The sequence below is a fragment of the Salmo salar genome, chromosome ssa14 (genome assembly GCF_905237065.1).
Source record: "Salmo salar chromosome ssa14, Ssal_v3.1, whole genome shotgun sequence".
NCBI lineage: Eukaryota > Metazoa > Chordata > Actinopteri > Salmoniformes > Salmonidae > Salmo > Salmo salar.
The window spans coordinates 68,910,247-68,927,476 of NC_059455.1; the positions used below are offsets into that span (position 1 = coordinate 68,910,247).

Consider the following 17,230-nt stretch of genomic DNA (forward strand, 5'->3'; position numbering starts at 1 on the left):
CACAATAGTGGAGAAAATTTAATTGGATCTCCCTAGATAGGTTACCCAGATACATCAATAATATTGTATCAGTAGAATATTATAGACCATTTTAATTTTAATCTGAGGTAAAGCAAATCAAATACAAAAGAAGGATTTTGCTGGTGTTTTGGAAGGTTTATTTTGCTTAAAATCCATGGAGGTTATGTAATCTTGCAGAATTCCAATCTCTTTGCTACCTCGGTTTAGAGCTAGACCATACTAGTCAATTCAGATAATGAGTCTGCTCGGAAGAGGGAAGCGGTTCCAATTTCAAACAAAAACAAGTCTCTATATACAGAGGATTAGGACGGCAGGAATAACGGGATTTTTATAAAACATACGAAAATTACAATTGATAGGTGTAGCTTGTGACCACACTCTGCAAAGCACTGGACCGCGCAAAGTTACCAATTTGATTGCGTCCACTTTCCAATTTTCTACGCGTGGTTGAATTTTGACGCGAAAACCTAAAGCAACCGAAAGTTGGAGCTTCCAAACTTAACAAGCGCAATCCTCTAGGTTGCTATATTTCGTTGTACTTGCAACAGTAAACCGGCATTGTACATTTTTATATATATTTTTTTTTATATATCTTATTCATCCACTGAGAAGCCATGCCGAGGTCGAATAGGCAAAAAGAATATAAGCCTGGGGATCTCGTGTTTGCGAAAATGAAGGGTTATCCACATTGGCCCGCGAGGGTAAGCAACTTCAGACTTTTCTTCTTAACCAAACGCTAATCGTAGGCCTTCGTCTTCTTGTTTCTATCCCACATGTATATAGGCCTATCTGCTAGATCAGTTCAATGAGGCCTACCCCTGGTCTTTGCAAAGTTTATTTGCGTATGACTACGCGCTGTGAAATAGGCTAGTGACATGGTTTTTATTTGTACATTTGGTGTTTCATTTTGGGAAATCTAAATTGTAGCAGTAAACATACTTTTACATTGACCTAGCAAATACCGTCCTGAATACTATTCATTTCGCAGAGACGCTGTTTAATTTAATCATTGATACGAGGCCTAGTATAGGCTGTTCGATAGATCCTGGCTTCAAGTAAACAAACATTTAATATATTCAACTTGTGTAACAAATAGGCTGGAGTACATTTTAATGTCAGTTAACCCTGGACTTCTAGGATATTAGGCTATACAAAGTCCAAACAGTAGTATTTTACAATGTGATTGTGATACAAAGTTGCGACTAGGCGAGTCGCGAAATGGATACTTTGAAACATTGTAACGGAGTTTGCTAGTGTGAGAATTCCGAATGGATAATACACATGACCAAAAGTATGTGGACATCTGCCCGTCGAACATTGCTAATTCATGGGCATTAATATGAAGTTGGTCCCGCCCTTTGCTGCTATAGCAGCCTACACTCTTCTGGAAGGCTTTCCACTAGATGTTGGAACATTGCTGTGGGGACTTGCTTCCATTCAGCCACAAGAGCATTAGTGAGGTCGGGCACTGATGTTGGGTGATTAAGCCTGGCTCGCAGTCAGTGTTCAAATTAATCCCAAAGGTGTTTGATGGGGTTTAGGTCAGGGCTCTGCAGGCCAGTCAAGTTCTTCCACACCGATCATTGACAAACCATTTCTGTATGGATCTCTATTTGTGCACAGGGGTATTGTCATGCTGAAACCGGAAAGGGTCTTCCCCAAACTGTTCTGTCCTTGAGCTATTCTTGTCTATTAATGTTCAGTGTTGTCATGCTTTCGCAACAGCTAATGGGGATCCTAATAAAATACAGAATGCCAAAACTGTTGCCACTAAGTTGGAAGCACAGAATCGTCTAGAATGTCATTGGATGCTGTAGCATTAAGAATTCCCTTCACTGGAACTAAGGGGCCTAGCCGAATCATGAAAAACAGCCCCAGACCATTATTCCTCCTCCACCAAACTTTACAGTTGGTACTATGCATTGGGGAAGGTAGCTTTCTCATGGCAACAGCCAAACCCAGATTTGTCTGTCGGACTGCCAGATGGTGAAGCGTGATTCATCACTCCAGAAATAGTGTTTCCATTGCTCCAGAGTCCAATGGCGGTGAGCTTTACACCACTCCAGCAAACGCTCGGCATTGTGCATGTTGATATTTGGCTTGTGTGCAGCTGCTCGGCCATGGAAACCCGTTTTCATGAAGGTCCCGACGAACAGTTCTTGTGCTGACGTTGCTTCCAGAGGCTGTTTGGAACTCTGTAGTGAGTGTTGCAACTGAGGACAGACGAGTTATACGTGCTACGCGCTTCTGCACTCGCCGGTCCCATTCTGTCAGCTTGTGTGGCCTACCACTTCGTGGCTGAGCCATTGTTGCTCCTAGACTTTTCCACTAAACAAGAACACCACTTACAGTTGACGGGCAGCTCTAGCAGGGCAGAAATTTGACGAACTGACTTGTTGGAAAAGTGGCATCTTATGACGGTGCCATGTTGAAAGTCACTGAGCACTTCAGTAAGGCCAATGTAAGCCCAATGTTTGTCTATGGAGATTGCATGGCTGTGTAATCAATTTTATACACCTGTCAGCAACGGGTGTGGCTGAAATAGATTCTTCAAAGTAGCCACTCGTTGCCTTGCTGACAGTTTTGCACACTCTTGCACTGAGATGCATTGCCTTAGACCGCTGCGCCACTGAACTTTTCACTCCATACATTTTCCCTGACACCCAAAAGTACTCGTTACATTTTGAATGCTTAGCAGTACAGGAAAATGGTCCAATTCACACACTTTATCAAGAGAACATCCCTGGTCGTCCCTAATGCCTCTGATCTGGCGGACTCACTAAACACATGCTTAGTTTGTAAATTATGTTGGAGTGTGTCCCTGGCTATCTGTGAAAATAAATAAAAATAGTGCGATCTGGTTTGCTTAGACATATTTGCTCCTACATGTTTGACATAATGGCATCATCTCTTTTCCCCCTTAGATTACAGCAGGGCTATTGTATCATGTGCTCATCAGAAATGTATCTTGAGTGTGCCTGTGGATACATCGCATATAAACAATTTGAATCCTTTGATGTTACATAGTTTTGAAAAGAAACAGATGCGTGAGCATAGAAATGTAATTAGAGATAAAAGTAGAACTAATTTAGGCCTACTTCTGAAATGTTAATTCTTAGAATTTGTAATTCTATTTCTGTGTGTGTGTGTTCAACTACACCAAAGAAAGTGTCAAATGAGCCCTCAAGAAAGTATACACTCACTACACACATAAGCGTTGGGTTATCAATACATTTGTGCATGATCCCGTTCATAATACATTCACAGGACACAAAACAGCAATTCTTTACTATTCCCTAAACTATGCCATACATATACACACAGGTCTATCAAATTGGGTGAAGGGGGTCAGTGAAGAGACTCATTGATTTGCCACTGTGTTCAGTGCCCAATATTTGCCTTGGGGGCAGAGACACCATTTTGACAGAACTCTGAATGGCAGTCATTTACGCTATGTGTGTATTTGAGTGAGAAAACGAAACTGTGTGTGTGTCAGTCATTAAAACACTCGAAACCTGGCCTCTCAAGTGAGTGTGCCTTTTTTCTTTGTTTCAGTAGCCCCAAAAATATTTTATATGAACTTGTATTGTTTGCGGTAGCTCCTGAAATTCATAAATCACCATCTTTGCGCTTTTTTTTGTTGCAATTTTTGCCCCTAGTTATTTGGTTTGAAGCACTCACTAACAATTACACTCATTGTTTCCTTCTTCCGCAGATTAATGAGTTACCCGAGGGAGTGGTCAAGTCCCCCTCCAACAAATACCAAGTGTTCTTCTTTGGGACACATGAGACGTAAGTAAATCGTTTTTGATGCGATGAATCCTATCACATAGTCTTGCCTAATTCCAAATGAACCCCTAGCCCCTACCTTCTTTACACTTGTCGTGATATGAGAGGCTTTAATAGGCTAGTCTGTATTTTCACTGTATTACTTATACCTATCAGAGAACAAGTTGGAGCTACCACAATATCGTTCCTTACACCTATCAAATTCTCTCCAGATCTCCATGAGTGCACTGGGTGGTTCATTTGGAATTACACATTAGTTGTTTACCTGGTAGTTCCATAGAACAGTATTTTGAAGCTCTGTAGGTGGTTGCATGCTTCAACCTTTGAACTTTATAACCTTTAACCTCTCAGGGCATTCCTGGGTCCCAAGGACCTGTTCCCTTATGAGGAGGGCAAGGAGAAGTTTGGCAAGCCCACCAAGAGGAAAGGCTTCAGCGAGGGTCTCTGGGAAATTGAGAACAACCCTACAGTGATACATGAACCCGCAGTCTATGAGGTGTGTGCTTAGAGACGGAAAGGGACGTGTCTGTCTGTGTGCCTGCTGACATGCTTGAGCCTTTGTTCCTGTGTGACACACACACCACCCAATGTTTTTCTTTGCTAATCTGGGAACACAAAAGCCCTACTACTTCATCATCAGTGACGAAAAGTACTCCCAAATACACATTTACCTATACTCAACATTAGCAAATACAGGTGTGCATTGGGAGTAGTTCACCACGTTTCCCATCCTTAATTCTGTTCTTTCTCCCCCAGCCAGCAAAGGAGGAGACACCAGCAGAGGGGGTGGTGGAGGCAGGAGGGGCACAAAAGGGGGATGCAGAAGGAAGCAGTGACGAGGACGAAGGGACCCTCGTCATCGATGAGAAGAATGACAAGGGAGTGGCCAAGAGGAAAGCTGGGGGTTCCAGTGAGGTAAGTGTCAAACATTCACATGTCTAGTCAGTCTAACAAGTAGAAACATACCCCATATAGCTACTGTATTTGTTAATATTTTGCCAATTTCAATTGATTGGGCATTCAAACTATATAGCCACTATTGTAGGTAGTAATTTATGACAATGTTCCCTCTAAGCTGCGCAGCTCCTTCAGGTCTGCAGTGGAGAAGAAATGCCAGCCTGCGCAGAGATGCTGATGCATGAAATTGACCTTTAGTTGCCCCGTTAATGTAAACTATCTTTCCTGAAACAGATCAATTTCCTTCTACAGTACTGTGGGAATTATGATCAAATGAACATAGTCTTTTTCAGTGCATCAAACCTAACTTGGCAAGATTGTCAGTGATTTTTGTCGTAGGCAGAGCACATCAGAATAGCATTCTTTTGCATTGACCGGCACAAGCAGTTTCGAAAATCAACATTTTTGCTTACTTACGAGTCCTTAACCAACAGTGCAGTTCAATAAATAGAATAAAAGAAAACATTTACCTTATAAGCTAAAGTAATAAAAAAAGTAACACAATAAAATAACAGAGGCTATATACAGGTGGTACTGGTACTGAGTCAATGTGCAAGGGTACAGGTTAGTCGGTGTAATTTGTACACGTAAGTAGGGGTAAAGTGACTATGCATAGATGATAAACAATGAGTAGCAGCAGTGTAAAAACAAAGGGTCAAGGGGTGTCAATGTAAACAGTCCAGGTGGCCATTTTGAGTAATTGTTCAGCAGTCTTATGGCTTGGGGGTAGAAGCTGTTAAGTAGCCTTTCGGACTTAGACTTGGCGCTCCGGTACCGCTTGCCGTACGGTAGCAGAGGGAATAGTCTGTGACTGGAGTCTTTGACAATTTTTTGGGCTTTCCTCTGACACTGCCTAGTGTATATAGGTCCTGGATGGCAGGAAGCTTGGCCCCAGTGATGTACTGGGCTGTACGCACTACCCTCTGTAGCGTCTTACGGTCAGATGCCGAGCAGTTGCCATACCAGGCAGTGATGCAACTGGTCAGCATGCTCTCAATGGTGCAGCTGTAGAAATGTTTGAGGATCTCTGGACCCATGCCAAATCTTTTCAGTCTCCTGAAGGGGAAAAGGTATTGTCGTGCTCTCTTAACGACTGTCTTGGTATGTTTGGACCATGATAGTTTGTTGGTGATGTGGACGCCAAAGAACTTAACTCTTGACCCGCTCCACCACAGTCCTGTCGATGTGAATGGGGGCGTGTTCGGCCCTCCTTTTTCTGTAGTCCACGATCAGCTCCTTTGTCTTGATTACGTTGAGGGAGAGGTTGTTCTCCTGGCACCACACTGCTGGTCTCTGCCCTCCTTATAGGCTGACTCATCGTTGTTGGTGATCAGGCCTACCACTGTCGTCAGCAAACTTAATGATGGTGTTGGAGTCGTGCTTGGCCACACAGTCGTGGGTGAATAGGGAGTACAGGAGGGGACTAAGCACGCTCCCCTGATGAGCCCCCGTGTTGAGGATCAGTGTGGCACATGTGTTGTTGCATACCCTTACCACCTGGGGCCGGCCCGTCAGGAATCAACCGCTGTTGGAATAGAAGCGCTTTTGAGATCAAAGAGCAGAGCCGTGTGTGAAAATGTTTTCATATTCTTTGCTAGTTAGCGAGTTATTAGGCAGGTTATAGCTAATACACAAACGCTGTTCATTTGTTAACCTTTATTTAACTAGGCAAGTCAGTTAGAACAAATTCCTATTTACAATGACGGCCTACCCCGGCCAACCCCAGATGACGCTAGGCCAATTGTGCGCTGCCCTATTGTACTCCCAATCACAGCCGGATGTGATACAGCCTGGAATTGAACCAGGGACTGTAGTGATGCCTCTTGCACTGAGATGCAGTGCCTTAGACTGCCATGCCGCATTTCTTGACGTCTTTGAAAAGCAGGTCAGGTTAAGACCTTTGTTTTTGTCTCATGGGCAGTAGAGTATTTTGAGACTAGCTTGAATATACAAAGAAGACAACAGGCAGATTTTTTTTTTTACAATTCTCTGTATGGTACCAATAATGCTACTTTTTTATTTTGTAAAATAGTTTCTTCCTTCATCACAATACAACACAATTTGCTGTCACATATTTGGCCCATGGTGTTCACTGTTTGCAGACAAGTGACTTGAGCTTTCAGACAAATAAAAAACCTAAGGTTAATGTTAAGTCCTGCATAATGTTTTTAAAAAGTCTCATGGAATACAGGCCTCAATCAATAGCTATTTTCATCTGAAAATGTTATGTAATGCATTTGATCTATTGTGTTTGTTGGTAGGCCACTGTGAAAGTCCTAATAGGCTCCAAATAGCTTCAGTTGTCTGCTTGGACATTTTCTAAAACTGTAACTGAAAGTGGGCACAGCATCAGTGTTCACAGTCAAAGCGTGCTGCAAGTTGCACAGAATGCTCACAAGTGTTCAAGATTCCGCTCATAAGACCTGAAATTTGCTCGGTACATTGATGGCCGGTATCGCAGAATAACTGCCTCACAGGCAATGACGTTACCATTTTCTGCTTTAAACTGAATTATATGTTCCACAGGAATATTCTGCAGCACTTTATAATAACGATAAGTAAATAGTTTATTCACAATTAATTAATTACTCCCATGTGTAAATGTTAATAAGCTAGTTATTCACACATTTATAAACAACCTAAGTATGTAATAATCATTCATAATGTCTTGAGTGAACAGTGTACATTCTCATAAGATAATGTTCATGCCATTGGTATACCATTCAGCAGTACCTGCTGCTCCTTAGACTGAATCTGCAGTAAGGGAATCTGTTTCTTTTTGTAACGAAGTGGAGGTGAGGTGCAACGTGGGGGAAAAAATGTGCACTACATATTCTGCTGTTCTATCCTAGAACGGCCTTGAACATATCATTGGTTAAACAATCACACACTACAGAGGATGTTTAAGGAAATCTATTTATAATTTCATTCAAACAGTCACACTGTTGTAATAGTGTGTGTAACTTCAGACTCACTCAATGCTGGTAAAGTAACGGAATTATTACCCTTTTCTTGCCAGTGATATACCAAAACGTGAAAATAGTCTGCATTTAAAGGTTATACATGCAACATTTCCACCTGCAAATCATACATGTAACATTTCTACTTCAATCACATATCAGCTGTAATGAAGGAATGAAAATCCACTAGAGGAAAACGGGCCGATCCGGCCAGCTGTTATGTGTAGGTTACATCTCCCTGATTTTATGATTGGTTTGCAAGGTTGACATTAGCAAAACAGTTGCATTACAACATTTCCTCATTTCCAAACAATCTGCTTTACATTTCCTTCAACATCCTGTGTTGTGTGCTTATTCTTTTACCGTTGATATGTTCTAGGCTATTTTGAGACCTTAAGTAGCATCGGATACGGCTGGAATGTCTACCAATGAAGTTGTTTTTGTGATAAATTACACTGGTCACTCAACGCGTTTATAAAGTATAAATGATTAGTAAATGGTTTATGGACCTAATATTAAACATGTTATAAATGATCTTATGGATCATTATTACTTTAAAAGTTGTTTATACATGTGAATAACTAGCTTGCTAACATTAACAAATGTGGGAGTAATGATGAATAAACTATTTACTAATCCCTTGTAAAATGTATTTCAAGGTGTTATAACAAAGTGCTACTAAGTATTCAATAGAAGAGTGGCAGGAGTGGGTCACTTTGCTTGTCATAATGAAACTGACATTGCATGGCATTTCATTTTTTTGTTTGTTTTAAACAGTAAAAATAAAAAATACGAACAAATAAGCAATCATGTACAGTGCAAGAAAGTATGAACCCTTTGGAATTACCTGGATTTCTGCATAAATTGGTCATCAAATTTGATCTGATCTTCATCGAAGTCACAACAATAGACAAACATTGTGTGCTTAAACTAATAACACACAAATTATTGTATTTTTCTTGTCTATATTGAATACATCATTTAAACATTCATTTTGTAGGTTGGAAAAAGTTTTTGAACCCCTAGGCTAATGACTTCTCCAAAAGCTATTTGGAGTCAGCTAACCTGGTTTCCAATCAATGAGGTGAGATTGGAGATGTTGGTTAGAGCTGCCTAGCCATATAAAAAAAACTCAACAAAAATTTGATTTTGCTATTCACAAGAAGCATTGCCTGATGTGAACCATGCCTCGAACAAAAGAGATCTCAGAAGACCTAAGATTCAGAATTGTTGACTTGCATGAAGCTGGAAAGGGTTACAAAAGTATATTTAAAATCCTTGATGTTCATCAGTCCACGGTATGACAAATTGTCTATAAATGGAGAAAGTTGAGCACTGTTGCTACTCTACCTAGGAGTGGCTGCCCTGCAAAGATTACTGCAAGAGCACAGCACAGAATGCTGAATGAGGTTAAGAAGAATCCGAGTGTGTCAGCTAAAGACTTTAAGAAATCTCTGGAACATGCTAACATGTTTGTTGACGAGTCTACGATACGTAAAACACTAAACAAGAATGGTGTTCATGGGAGGACATCACGGAAGAAGCCACTGTTGTCCGAATAAAACATCTGAAGTTTGCAAAAGTGCACCTGGATGTTCCACAGCGCTACTGGCAAAATATTCTGTGGACAGATGAAACTACAGTTGAGTTGTTTGGAAGGAACACACAATGTGTGTGGAGAAAAAAGGCACAGCACACCAACATTAACCTCCCAACTGTAAAATATGGTGGAGGGAGCATCATGGTTTGGGGCTACTTTGCTTCCTCAGGGCCTGGACAGCATCGACGGGAAAATGAATTCCCAAGTTTATCAAGACATTTTGCAGGAGAATGTAAGGATATCTGTCCGACAATTGAAGCTCAACAGAAGTTGGGTGAAGCTACATGACGACAACAATCCAAAACACAGAATGAAATCCACAACAGAATTAATTTATTTGATTTATTTATTTCACCTTTATTTAACCAGGTAGGCAAGTTGAGAACAAGTTCTCATTTACAATTGCGACCTGGCCAAGATAAAGCAAGCAGTTTGACACATACAACAACACAGAATTACACATGGAGTAAAACAAACATACAGTCAATAATATAGTAGAAAAATAAGTCTATTGTGGCAAACCTCTTCAAAGTTAGGAGCGTTTGTCACAAATTAAGTGGGAAACTGTCACCAAAGTCAGCCCAGAATGAAAGTTCTTTCGAACATGACAGTACCTGTGTGTTTGTTTCGCTGTCCTGGTCCACCCAGGCCGCAGGTAAGGTCAAGGATAGCAGGGTTCGGTACACAAATCTGGTTCTCGGTAGGTCCAGGTCTAAACGCCAACAGGTAAGTCCAAAACAGTCCAGCTCGTACACGGTAAATCCAGCCAATGTACATTGTCTCTTTCTCTATGGTTCATAGATCCTTCCCGCCCTCTCTTTCTCTTCCTGGTTTTTCTTGACCTTTTATCTGTGGGTCGGCTCCACCTTCTGAGGGTTCCCCTTGCTTCTGGGAATTGTAGTTTTGGCAGTCGGCCATTTTGTGATCTGTAGTTCTGATCGGGGTGGCCATTTTAGTGATCGGGCAGAGCCCGTTTATTAGTTCTGCCCTCACATATCTGCCATTTATCACTCGACCCCCTTATTTGCCACACTATATACAAAGTGAGCAAATGAGGTAAAGGCAAAAAAGGCCATGGTGGCGAAGTAAATACAATAATATAGCAAGTAAAACACTGGAATGGTAGATTTGCAGTGGAAGAAAGTGCAAAATAGAAATAATGGGGTGCAAAGGAGCTAAATAAATAAATACAGTAGGGGAAGAGGTAGTTGTTTGGGCTAAATTATAGATGGGCTATGTACAGGTGCAGTGATCTGAGCTGCTCTGACAGCTGGTGCTTAAAGCTAGTTAGGGAGATAAGTGTTTCCAGTTTCAGATATTTTTGTAGTTCGTTCCAGTCATTGGCAGCAGAGAACTGGAAGGAGAGGCGGCCGACAGAGGAATTGGCTTTGGGGGTGACCAGAGAGATATACCTGCTGGAGCACGTGCTACAGGTGGGTGCTGCTATAGTGACCAGCGAGCTGAAATAAAGGGGGAACTTTACCTAGCAGGGTCTTGTAGATGACCTGGAGCCGGTGGGTTTGGCGACGAGTATGAAGCGAGGGCCAGCCAACGAGAGCATACAGGTCGCAGTGGTGGGTAGTATATGGGGCTTTGGTGACAAAACGGATGGCACTGTGATAGACTGCATCCAATTTATTGAGTAGGGTATTGGAGGCTATTTTGTAAATTACATCGTCGAGGATCGGTAGGATGGTCAGTTTTACGAGGGTATGTTTGGCAGCATGAGTGAAAGATGCTTTGTTTTGCGAAATAGGAAGCCAATTCTAGATTTAACTTTGGATTGGAGATGTTTGATGTGAGTCTGGAAGGAGAGTTTACAGTCTAACCAGACACCTAGGTATTTGTAGTTGTCCACATATTCTAAGTTAGAGGCCCTCCAATTTGACATACTGAACTCTATCAGAGAAGTAGTTGGTGAAACAGGCGAGGCAATCATTTGAGAAACCAAGGCTGTTGTGTCTGCCGATGAGGATGTGGTGATTGACAGAGTCAAAATCCTTGGCCAGGTCAATGAATACGGCTGCACAGTATTGTTTCTTATCGATGGCGGTTAAGATATCGTTTAGGACCTTGAGCGTGGCTGAGGTGAACCCATGACCAGCTCTGAAACCAGATTGCATAGCGGAGAAGGTGCGGTGGGATTCGAAATGGTCGGTAATCTGTTTGTTGACTTGGCTTTCGAAGACTTTAGAGAGGCAGGGTAGGATAGATATAGGTCTGTAGCAGTTTGGGTCAAGAATGTCCCCCCTTTGAAGAGGGGGATGACCGCAGCTGCTTTCCAATCTTTGGGAATCTCAGACGACACGAAAGAGAGGTTGAACAGGCTAGTAATAGGGGTTGCAACAATTTCGGCAGATCATTTTAGAAAGAAAGGGTCCAGATTGTCTAGCCCGGCTGATTTGTAGGGCTCCAGATTTTGCAGCTCTTTCAGAACATCAGCTGACTGGATTTGGGAGAAGGAGAAATGGGAAAGGCTTTGGCGAGTTGCTGTGGTTGGTGCAGTGCTTTTGACCGGGGTAGGGGTAGCCAGGTGGAAAGCATGGCCAGCCGTAGAAAAATGCTTATTGAAATTCTCGATTTTAGTGGATTTATCGGTGGTGACAGATTTTCCTATCCTCAGTGCAGTGGGCAGCTGGGAGGAGGTGCTCTTATTCACTAAGGACTTTACAGTGTTCCAGAACATTTTTGAGTTTGTCTCAGGAAGCAAATTTCTGCTTGAAAAAGCTATGCCTTGGCTTTTCTAACTGCCTGTGTATATTGGTTTCTAACTTCCCTGAAAAGTTGCATATCACGGGGGCTGTTCGATGCTAATGCAGAACGCCACCGGATGTTTTTGTGTTGGTTAAGGGCAGTCAGGTCTGGAGAGAACCAAGGGCTATATCTATTCCTGGTTCTAAATTTCTTGAATGGGGCATGCTTATTTAAGATGGTGAAGAAGGCATTTAAAAAAAAAAAACAGGCATCCTCTACTGAAGGGATACCAGGATACCCGGGCCAGATCGATTAGAAAGGCCTGCTCGCTGAAGTGTTTCAGGGAGCGTTTGACAGTGATGAGTGGAGGTCGTTCAACCGCTGACCCATTACGGATGCAGGCAATGAGGCAGTGATCGCTGAGATCTTGGTTGAAAACAACAGTGGTGTATTTAGAGGGTAAGTTGGTTAGGATGATATCTATGAGGGTGCCTGTGTGTTGCGGCTTTGCGGTGGTACCTGGTAGGTTCATTGATAATTTGTGTGAGATTGAGGGCATCAAGCTTAGATTGTAGGATGGCTGGGGTGTTAAGCATGTCCCAGTTTAGGTCACCTAGCAGCACGAGCTCTGAAGATAGATGGGGGGGGGGGGGGGGGGCAATCAGTTCACATATGGTGTCCAGAGCACAGCTGGGGGCAGAGGGTGGTCTATAGCAGGTTGCATCTGTGAGAGACTTCACCATAACAAAATACGCCTTCTGGAGTGGCCCAGTCCCCTTCTGGAGTGGCCCAGAGTCCTGACCTCAACCCGACTGAGATGTTGTGGCATGACCTCGAGCAGTTAACTCCAGATATCCCAATAATATTGCTGAACTGAAAGAGTTTTGTAAAGAGGAATGGTCTAAAATTCCTCCTGACCTTTGTGCAGGTCTGATCTGCAACTCCAGAAAAGGTTTGATTGAGGTTATTGAAGCCAAAGGAGGGTCAACCAGTTATTAAATCCAAGGTTTCACTTACTTTTTCCTCCTTGCACTGTGAATGTTTACAGTGTGTTCAATAAAGACTTAAACATATCATTGTTTGTGTGTTATTAGTTTAAGCAGACTGTTTGTCTATTGTTGTGACCTTGATGAAGATCCGATCAAATTTTATGACCATTTTATGCAGAAATCCAGATATTTCCAAAGGGTTCACATACTTTTTCTTGCCACTGTATGCTTGCTGACTTGGGGAAACATGTCACTTGAATAAGGGTGATGCGTCTTTCTCTCTCCCTGAAGAGCTCTCCTAAACGACCTAAGGACACAGAGGGCAAAGGTGACTCGAAGGTGGATAGTAAGAAGTCTGACACTGAGCTGAAGCTTAATGACAAGGCAGGGCATAAGCCCACTGAGCTGTCTTCCGCGCCGGGTGAATCAAAGCCAGAGGGCCAGGCAAAACCACCGACCGAGGGCCAACTAACATCAGAGAAGGTGAGGGAAGCTGTCTTTTGGCTGTTGAGTTAGATATGAAACTACCTTTTTTCACTATGTTTTACATAGATCTTCTCTGAACAGGAGATCGATTAATTTGGTCATACATCAGGGCCTGATCCAGGGTGAGTTTCCCAAAAGCCTTCTAGCTTATGTGGCCTGTTATTTCTGTTGACAATCTTCTGTGCTTGAACTAACGAAATTGAACAAATGAAGCACTTTGCTGTTCTACGCGGAATGGTTCATCAATAGATACTGTATCTACTACTGCACTGGCAACGAGGCTTTCGAGAAACTCACACCCACGTAAATTTGAATAGTTGGTGGTGTTTGTTTCATATCCAACATTTATTTAAAAATATGAAATTACTGATGCAATGTAACATTTTCTCCATGCTTTCTTTTCAGCCTGTGATGGACAGTGCTTAACATCAAGCCTCCGAGGATGACCAAGGACCCTTGGTTCTTCTCTGTGGAATTTGGGGCGTCAACATACAGTAATTTAGCTAATCTTTGAATGCTAGGTTTCTCCTGTTTAAGTAACTGGAAAATGTTAAGACCTATATAGAAATTGTACTTGCTATATATCTATAGATATATATTGATAGGCAAAAAACCTTACTTGCCAGTTGGGGATATTGTATATCCCAGGATTGAAATTGTCAAGTCAAACCAATAGTGATGAGAAATTCAAGGCTCAAGAGGAAATGTGTTTCGGATGTATACATTTTTTTTGGCGTGCAATTAGGATGTCTGGCTGCTAGGTGTCAAATGCAGTTTAGAGAGTGCACATACGCGGCGGTTTCTTTAACAAGAACCTGAACATAAGCAAATTAATACAAAAACAAAACTATTTTGGGGAAATCTAGTAAACATTGCATTCATAATTCATTTCCATTTGACATAAAAATCCTGTTTTTGAATATGTTTTTAGTTTTGAGGGTCGTTGGTGTTAGAAGACTTGATAGCTTTTTGCTATGTCGTTGTGCTTTATAAAAATGTTTTCTTGGCTTTAAGGTGTATACATAATAGTAATTGTACTTGCTTTTCTTTCCCTTTCCTCGGCCTGACTTTGAAACAGGCGATGTATTTTCTTACTCATGGTGTGTTGCATTTTTAAGATATTTAGCTTTGCCTAGATCACTAGCAAGTTTTTCTAGCGACAACTATCGCTTTAACGCTATATAACATGTTGCATGTTACCTGTACATGGTAGGTGACCAAATAATGCGCCTTAAATGACTTAGATCCCACCGAATTCCCTATTTTGATTGAATGTCACAAGTCTATTTACATAAGCACAAATACAAGATAATGAAAACCACTTTGCAAACCCCTGTCTTAACCCTTTACACTCGAACCCTTATATGGGTTGAAAATGGCAGATTTGGGCACTGATAAGTCTAAATTGGAACGCAGTGGCTCTACAGTAACATGCTATAAATGACGTCAGAGCTCTGGCTCTGCGTGTCACAGCGCTGTATGGGTTTTGACTGACAGCCGTTCTTGTCGTGTGCAGTGCTCAAGTTCAGAAGTTGCCCCCATCTCTCCCTTACTGGTTGTATCCAGAGTATTTTCAGATTTTGTTATCAACAAATGCTAAGAAAAGTACACTAAATGTAAAATGCACATAAAATCAACACTGTAATGTTTGGATGTCAGGTGAACTGTTGTCCTCAACGTTGGTCTAAAAATTATTCCATAATCTCCAAACTGTTCCCTTTCAATTGCTACCATGCTTATGCATATGCATTTTCATATTTCTTCTATAAGAAACATTACAATTTATCCCTGTCCATATAGGTCAATTCCCACGTGTAAATAGTTAAGGGAAATCTATATTTCAAAAAACTACCCCAAAATTAAATGTGCATTGTTAAAAGCAAGAAAAACATTCCTGAATGTTTCTGTGACAATGTTGGTATTAACCAGTGACCTGCTTGATGACGCGCAATGCTTTCAGGTCTGGAAGATGACTAGGAAGGACTACCTTCTATGGAAGGGGACATTTACTCCTACACTGGAGGTCTGAAGTACTTCTGGTTTTCAGTTCTATTAATTGCACCTAATTAATTTCACCTACCTGATATCCCAGGTTTAAACCTGATTTAGAAAGGGAATAATGAAAAGTGGAAAAAAGCAGTAGACGTGGCTTCAAGGTTCAGATTTTAATATGAGGGTTCTTGAAAAAAGATATACATTTCTTGATAGAAACGGCACTGTTCATTGGTCCAGACATTTTACAATCTCATGTCATCCATCTCTTATGGTGCTTTAATGGTGACAATGTAGTGAAACAGACATCAGCCTTGTGGCCAGTGTCCAGGTTATTTTGATATTGGGGCACCTGTGAAAACCGAACACTTCAACACTGTACAGAATAGCTCTGTCTTTGGGTACATGATTGTCACAATTCTGATTTGAAGTTGCTCTGCTTTTTTTCTTATTCTATTTACTGTGGGACATACTTAGAGTATGTGTAACTTAATATTTTGGTGTGAGTGACTTGCCCTTCAAACCTTTTGAACTGAAACAGAGTGAGACTTGTCCTATGATTTTGGCTGCTAAACCAAATGTTTTATTATTTTGTGTTGTCGTAAGAATATGTTGTTATTTGAAATGAAATATGTGTTTTTTTTTTTTTTTTATCCCGGGGAGCCCTTTTTTGTCACATTTATTGGTCCCTCCCGTATGTATGTTTTGTGATTTGTGGGGGGGCCCTGTGTCTTCAGTTTTTTTATGATTGGATGTTTTTTGGATATGTCATTAATTCGTTGTTGCAATTATGTGGCCCTTGTTTAGTGAAATCCATATACGCATTCAATCATCAGGTCTTTTAGAATTCTGTAAGTCATTAATGAACTAAACCACGACACACAGGGGCGCTTCAGGAACAGGTCTTAGACCTGCTTTAAGTCTGTACTGAATATGGCCCAGACCTTTACACCAGGCTTCCCTTTCAACTGCTAGACTGTCACTCATTCATAGACAACTTTGTATGCTGACTGACCTGCTCCATGATTCTGGACCTTTCATTATTTTTCCCTTCTACATTTCAACTTTCAAAACCTAATGCTGTCAAAAGGATAGGATTCTGTTTTTGGGGGTCATAACGAGATCCTCACCACCTCTGCAATTCACAATGGACTTAAAATCCCCCCAAAAATGTGTGGGGAGTAAAATTCTACTTACTTTCTTTGGATCTTTTTCACTGATTGTCAATCCGCCACACTTCTTGCTTAGTTCTACCATTGTAGCTAGCTGCCAGTCCATTTTGGTTCAAACCAATAAACATGTTGATTACGAAATGAGTCCACCTGCCTGTCATGTTTAAATGTCTATGTGCCTGTGATTATGTGGACTTATGTCAACCCCACCAGGAGTGCCTTTCCTTATAGAATGTGCACCTTCCCCTCTTATCGTTCCACCTGGACATTAACGTTCATCCCACAGCTGCCACCAAATGTAAGATAGGGGGAGGGGGTACGCGAAGACCTGCATCTTTTACTGAAGAGTCCAATATCCGACAGTGTCACTGTTGACTTGTGGAAAATATGTTTGTAGATTCCTGTCAAAGCATTTTCTTATTTATCCTGGGAATGGGTAAATCATAAGTGATTTTAATGGGTTAATAAATTAGCTCTTCAGTGTATTTATGACAGCCATTTTTTATTTCACAATGATGTATGGTTAACTGTTGTGTCCTGTTCTGGCCACTAGATATTAGCCATAATACA

General features: G+C 41.5%; 1 protein-coding gene across 1 annotated transcript; it reads left to right on the forward strand.

The window, feature by feature from the left end:
- The first annotated feature begins 239 nt into the window (after positions 1-239).
- Positions 240-16,801, forward strand: LOC106570204 (hepatoma-derived growth factor). The gene is made up of 6 exons (XM_014142285.2): positions 240-722; positions 3,737-3,813; positions 4,162-4,306; positions 4,567-4,725; positions 13,302-13,493; positions 13,902-16,801. Exons 1-6 carry the CDS (start codon positions 636-638, stop codon positions 13,920-13,922), a joined length of 681 nt encoding a protein of 226 aa, XP_013997760.1. The 5' UTR covers positions 240-635; the 3' UTR covers positions 13,923-16,801.
- Positions 16,802-17,230: the final 429 nt, after the last annotated feature.

What these genes read in the sequence shown, in the direction of transcription:
- LOC106570204 (XM_014142285.2), top strand. Translation starts at nt 636, where the DNA reads ATGCCGAGGTCGAATAGGCAAAAAGAATATAAGCCTGGGGATCTCGTG. An exon ending in TTCTTTGGGACACATGAGAC is followed by an intron (nt 3,814 to 4,161) that starts GTAAGTAAATCG and finishes TTAACCTCTCAG; the next exon opens with GGCATTCCTGGGTCCCAAGG. An exon ending in AAGCTGGGGGTTCCAGTGAG is followed by an intron (nt 4,726 to 13,301) that starts GTAAGTGTCAAA and finishes CTCTCCCTGAAG; the next exon opens with AGCTCTCCTAAACGACCTAA.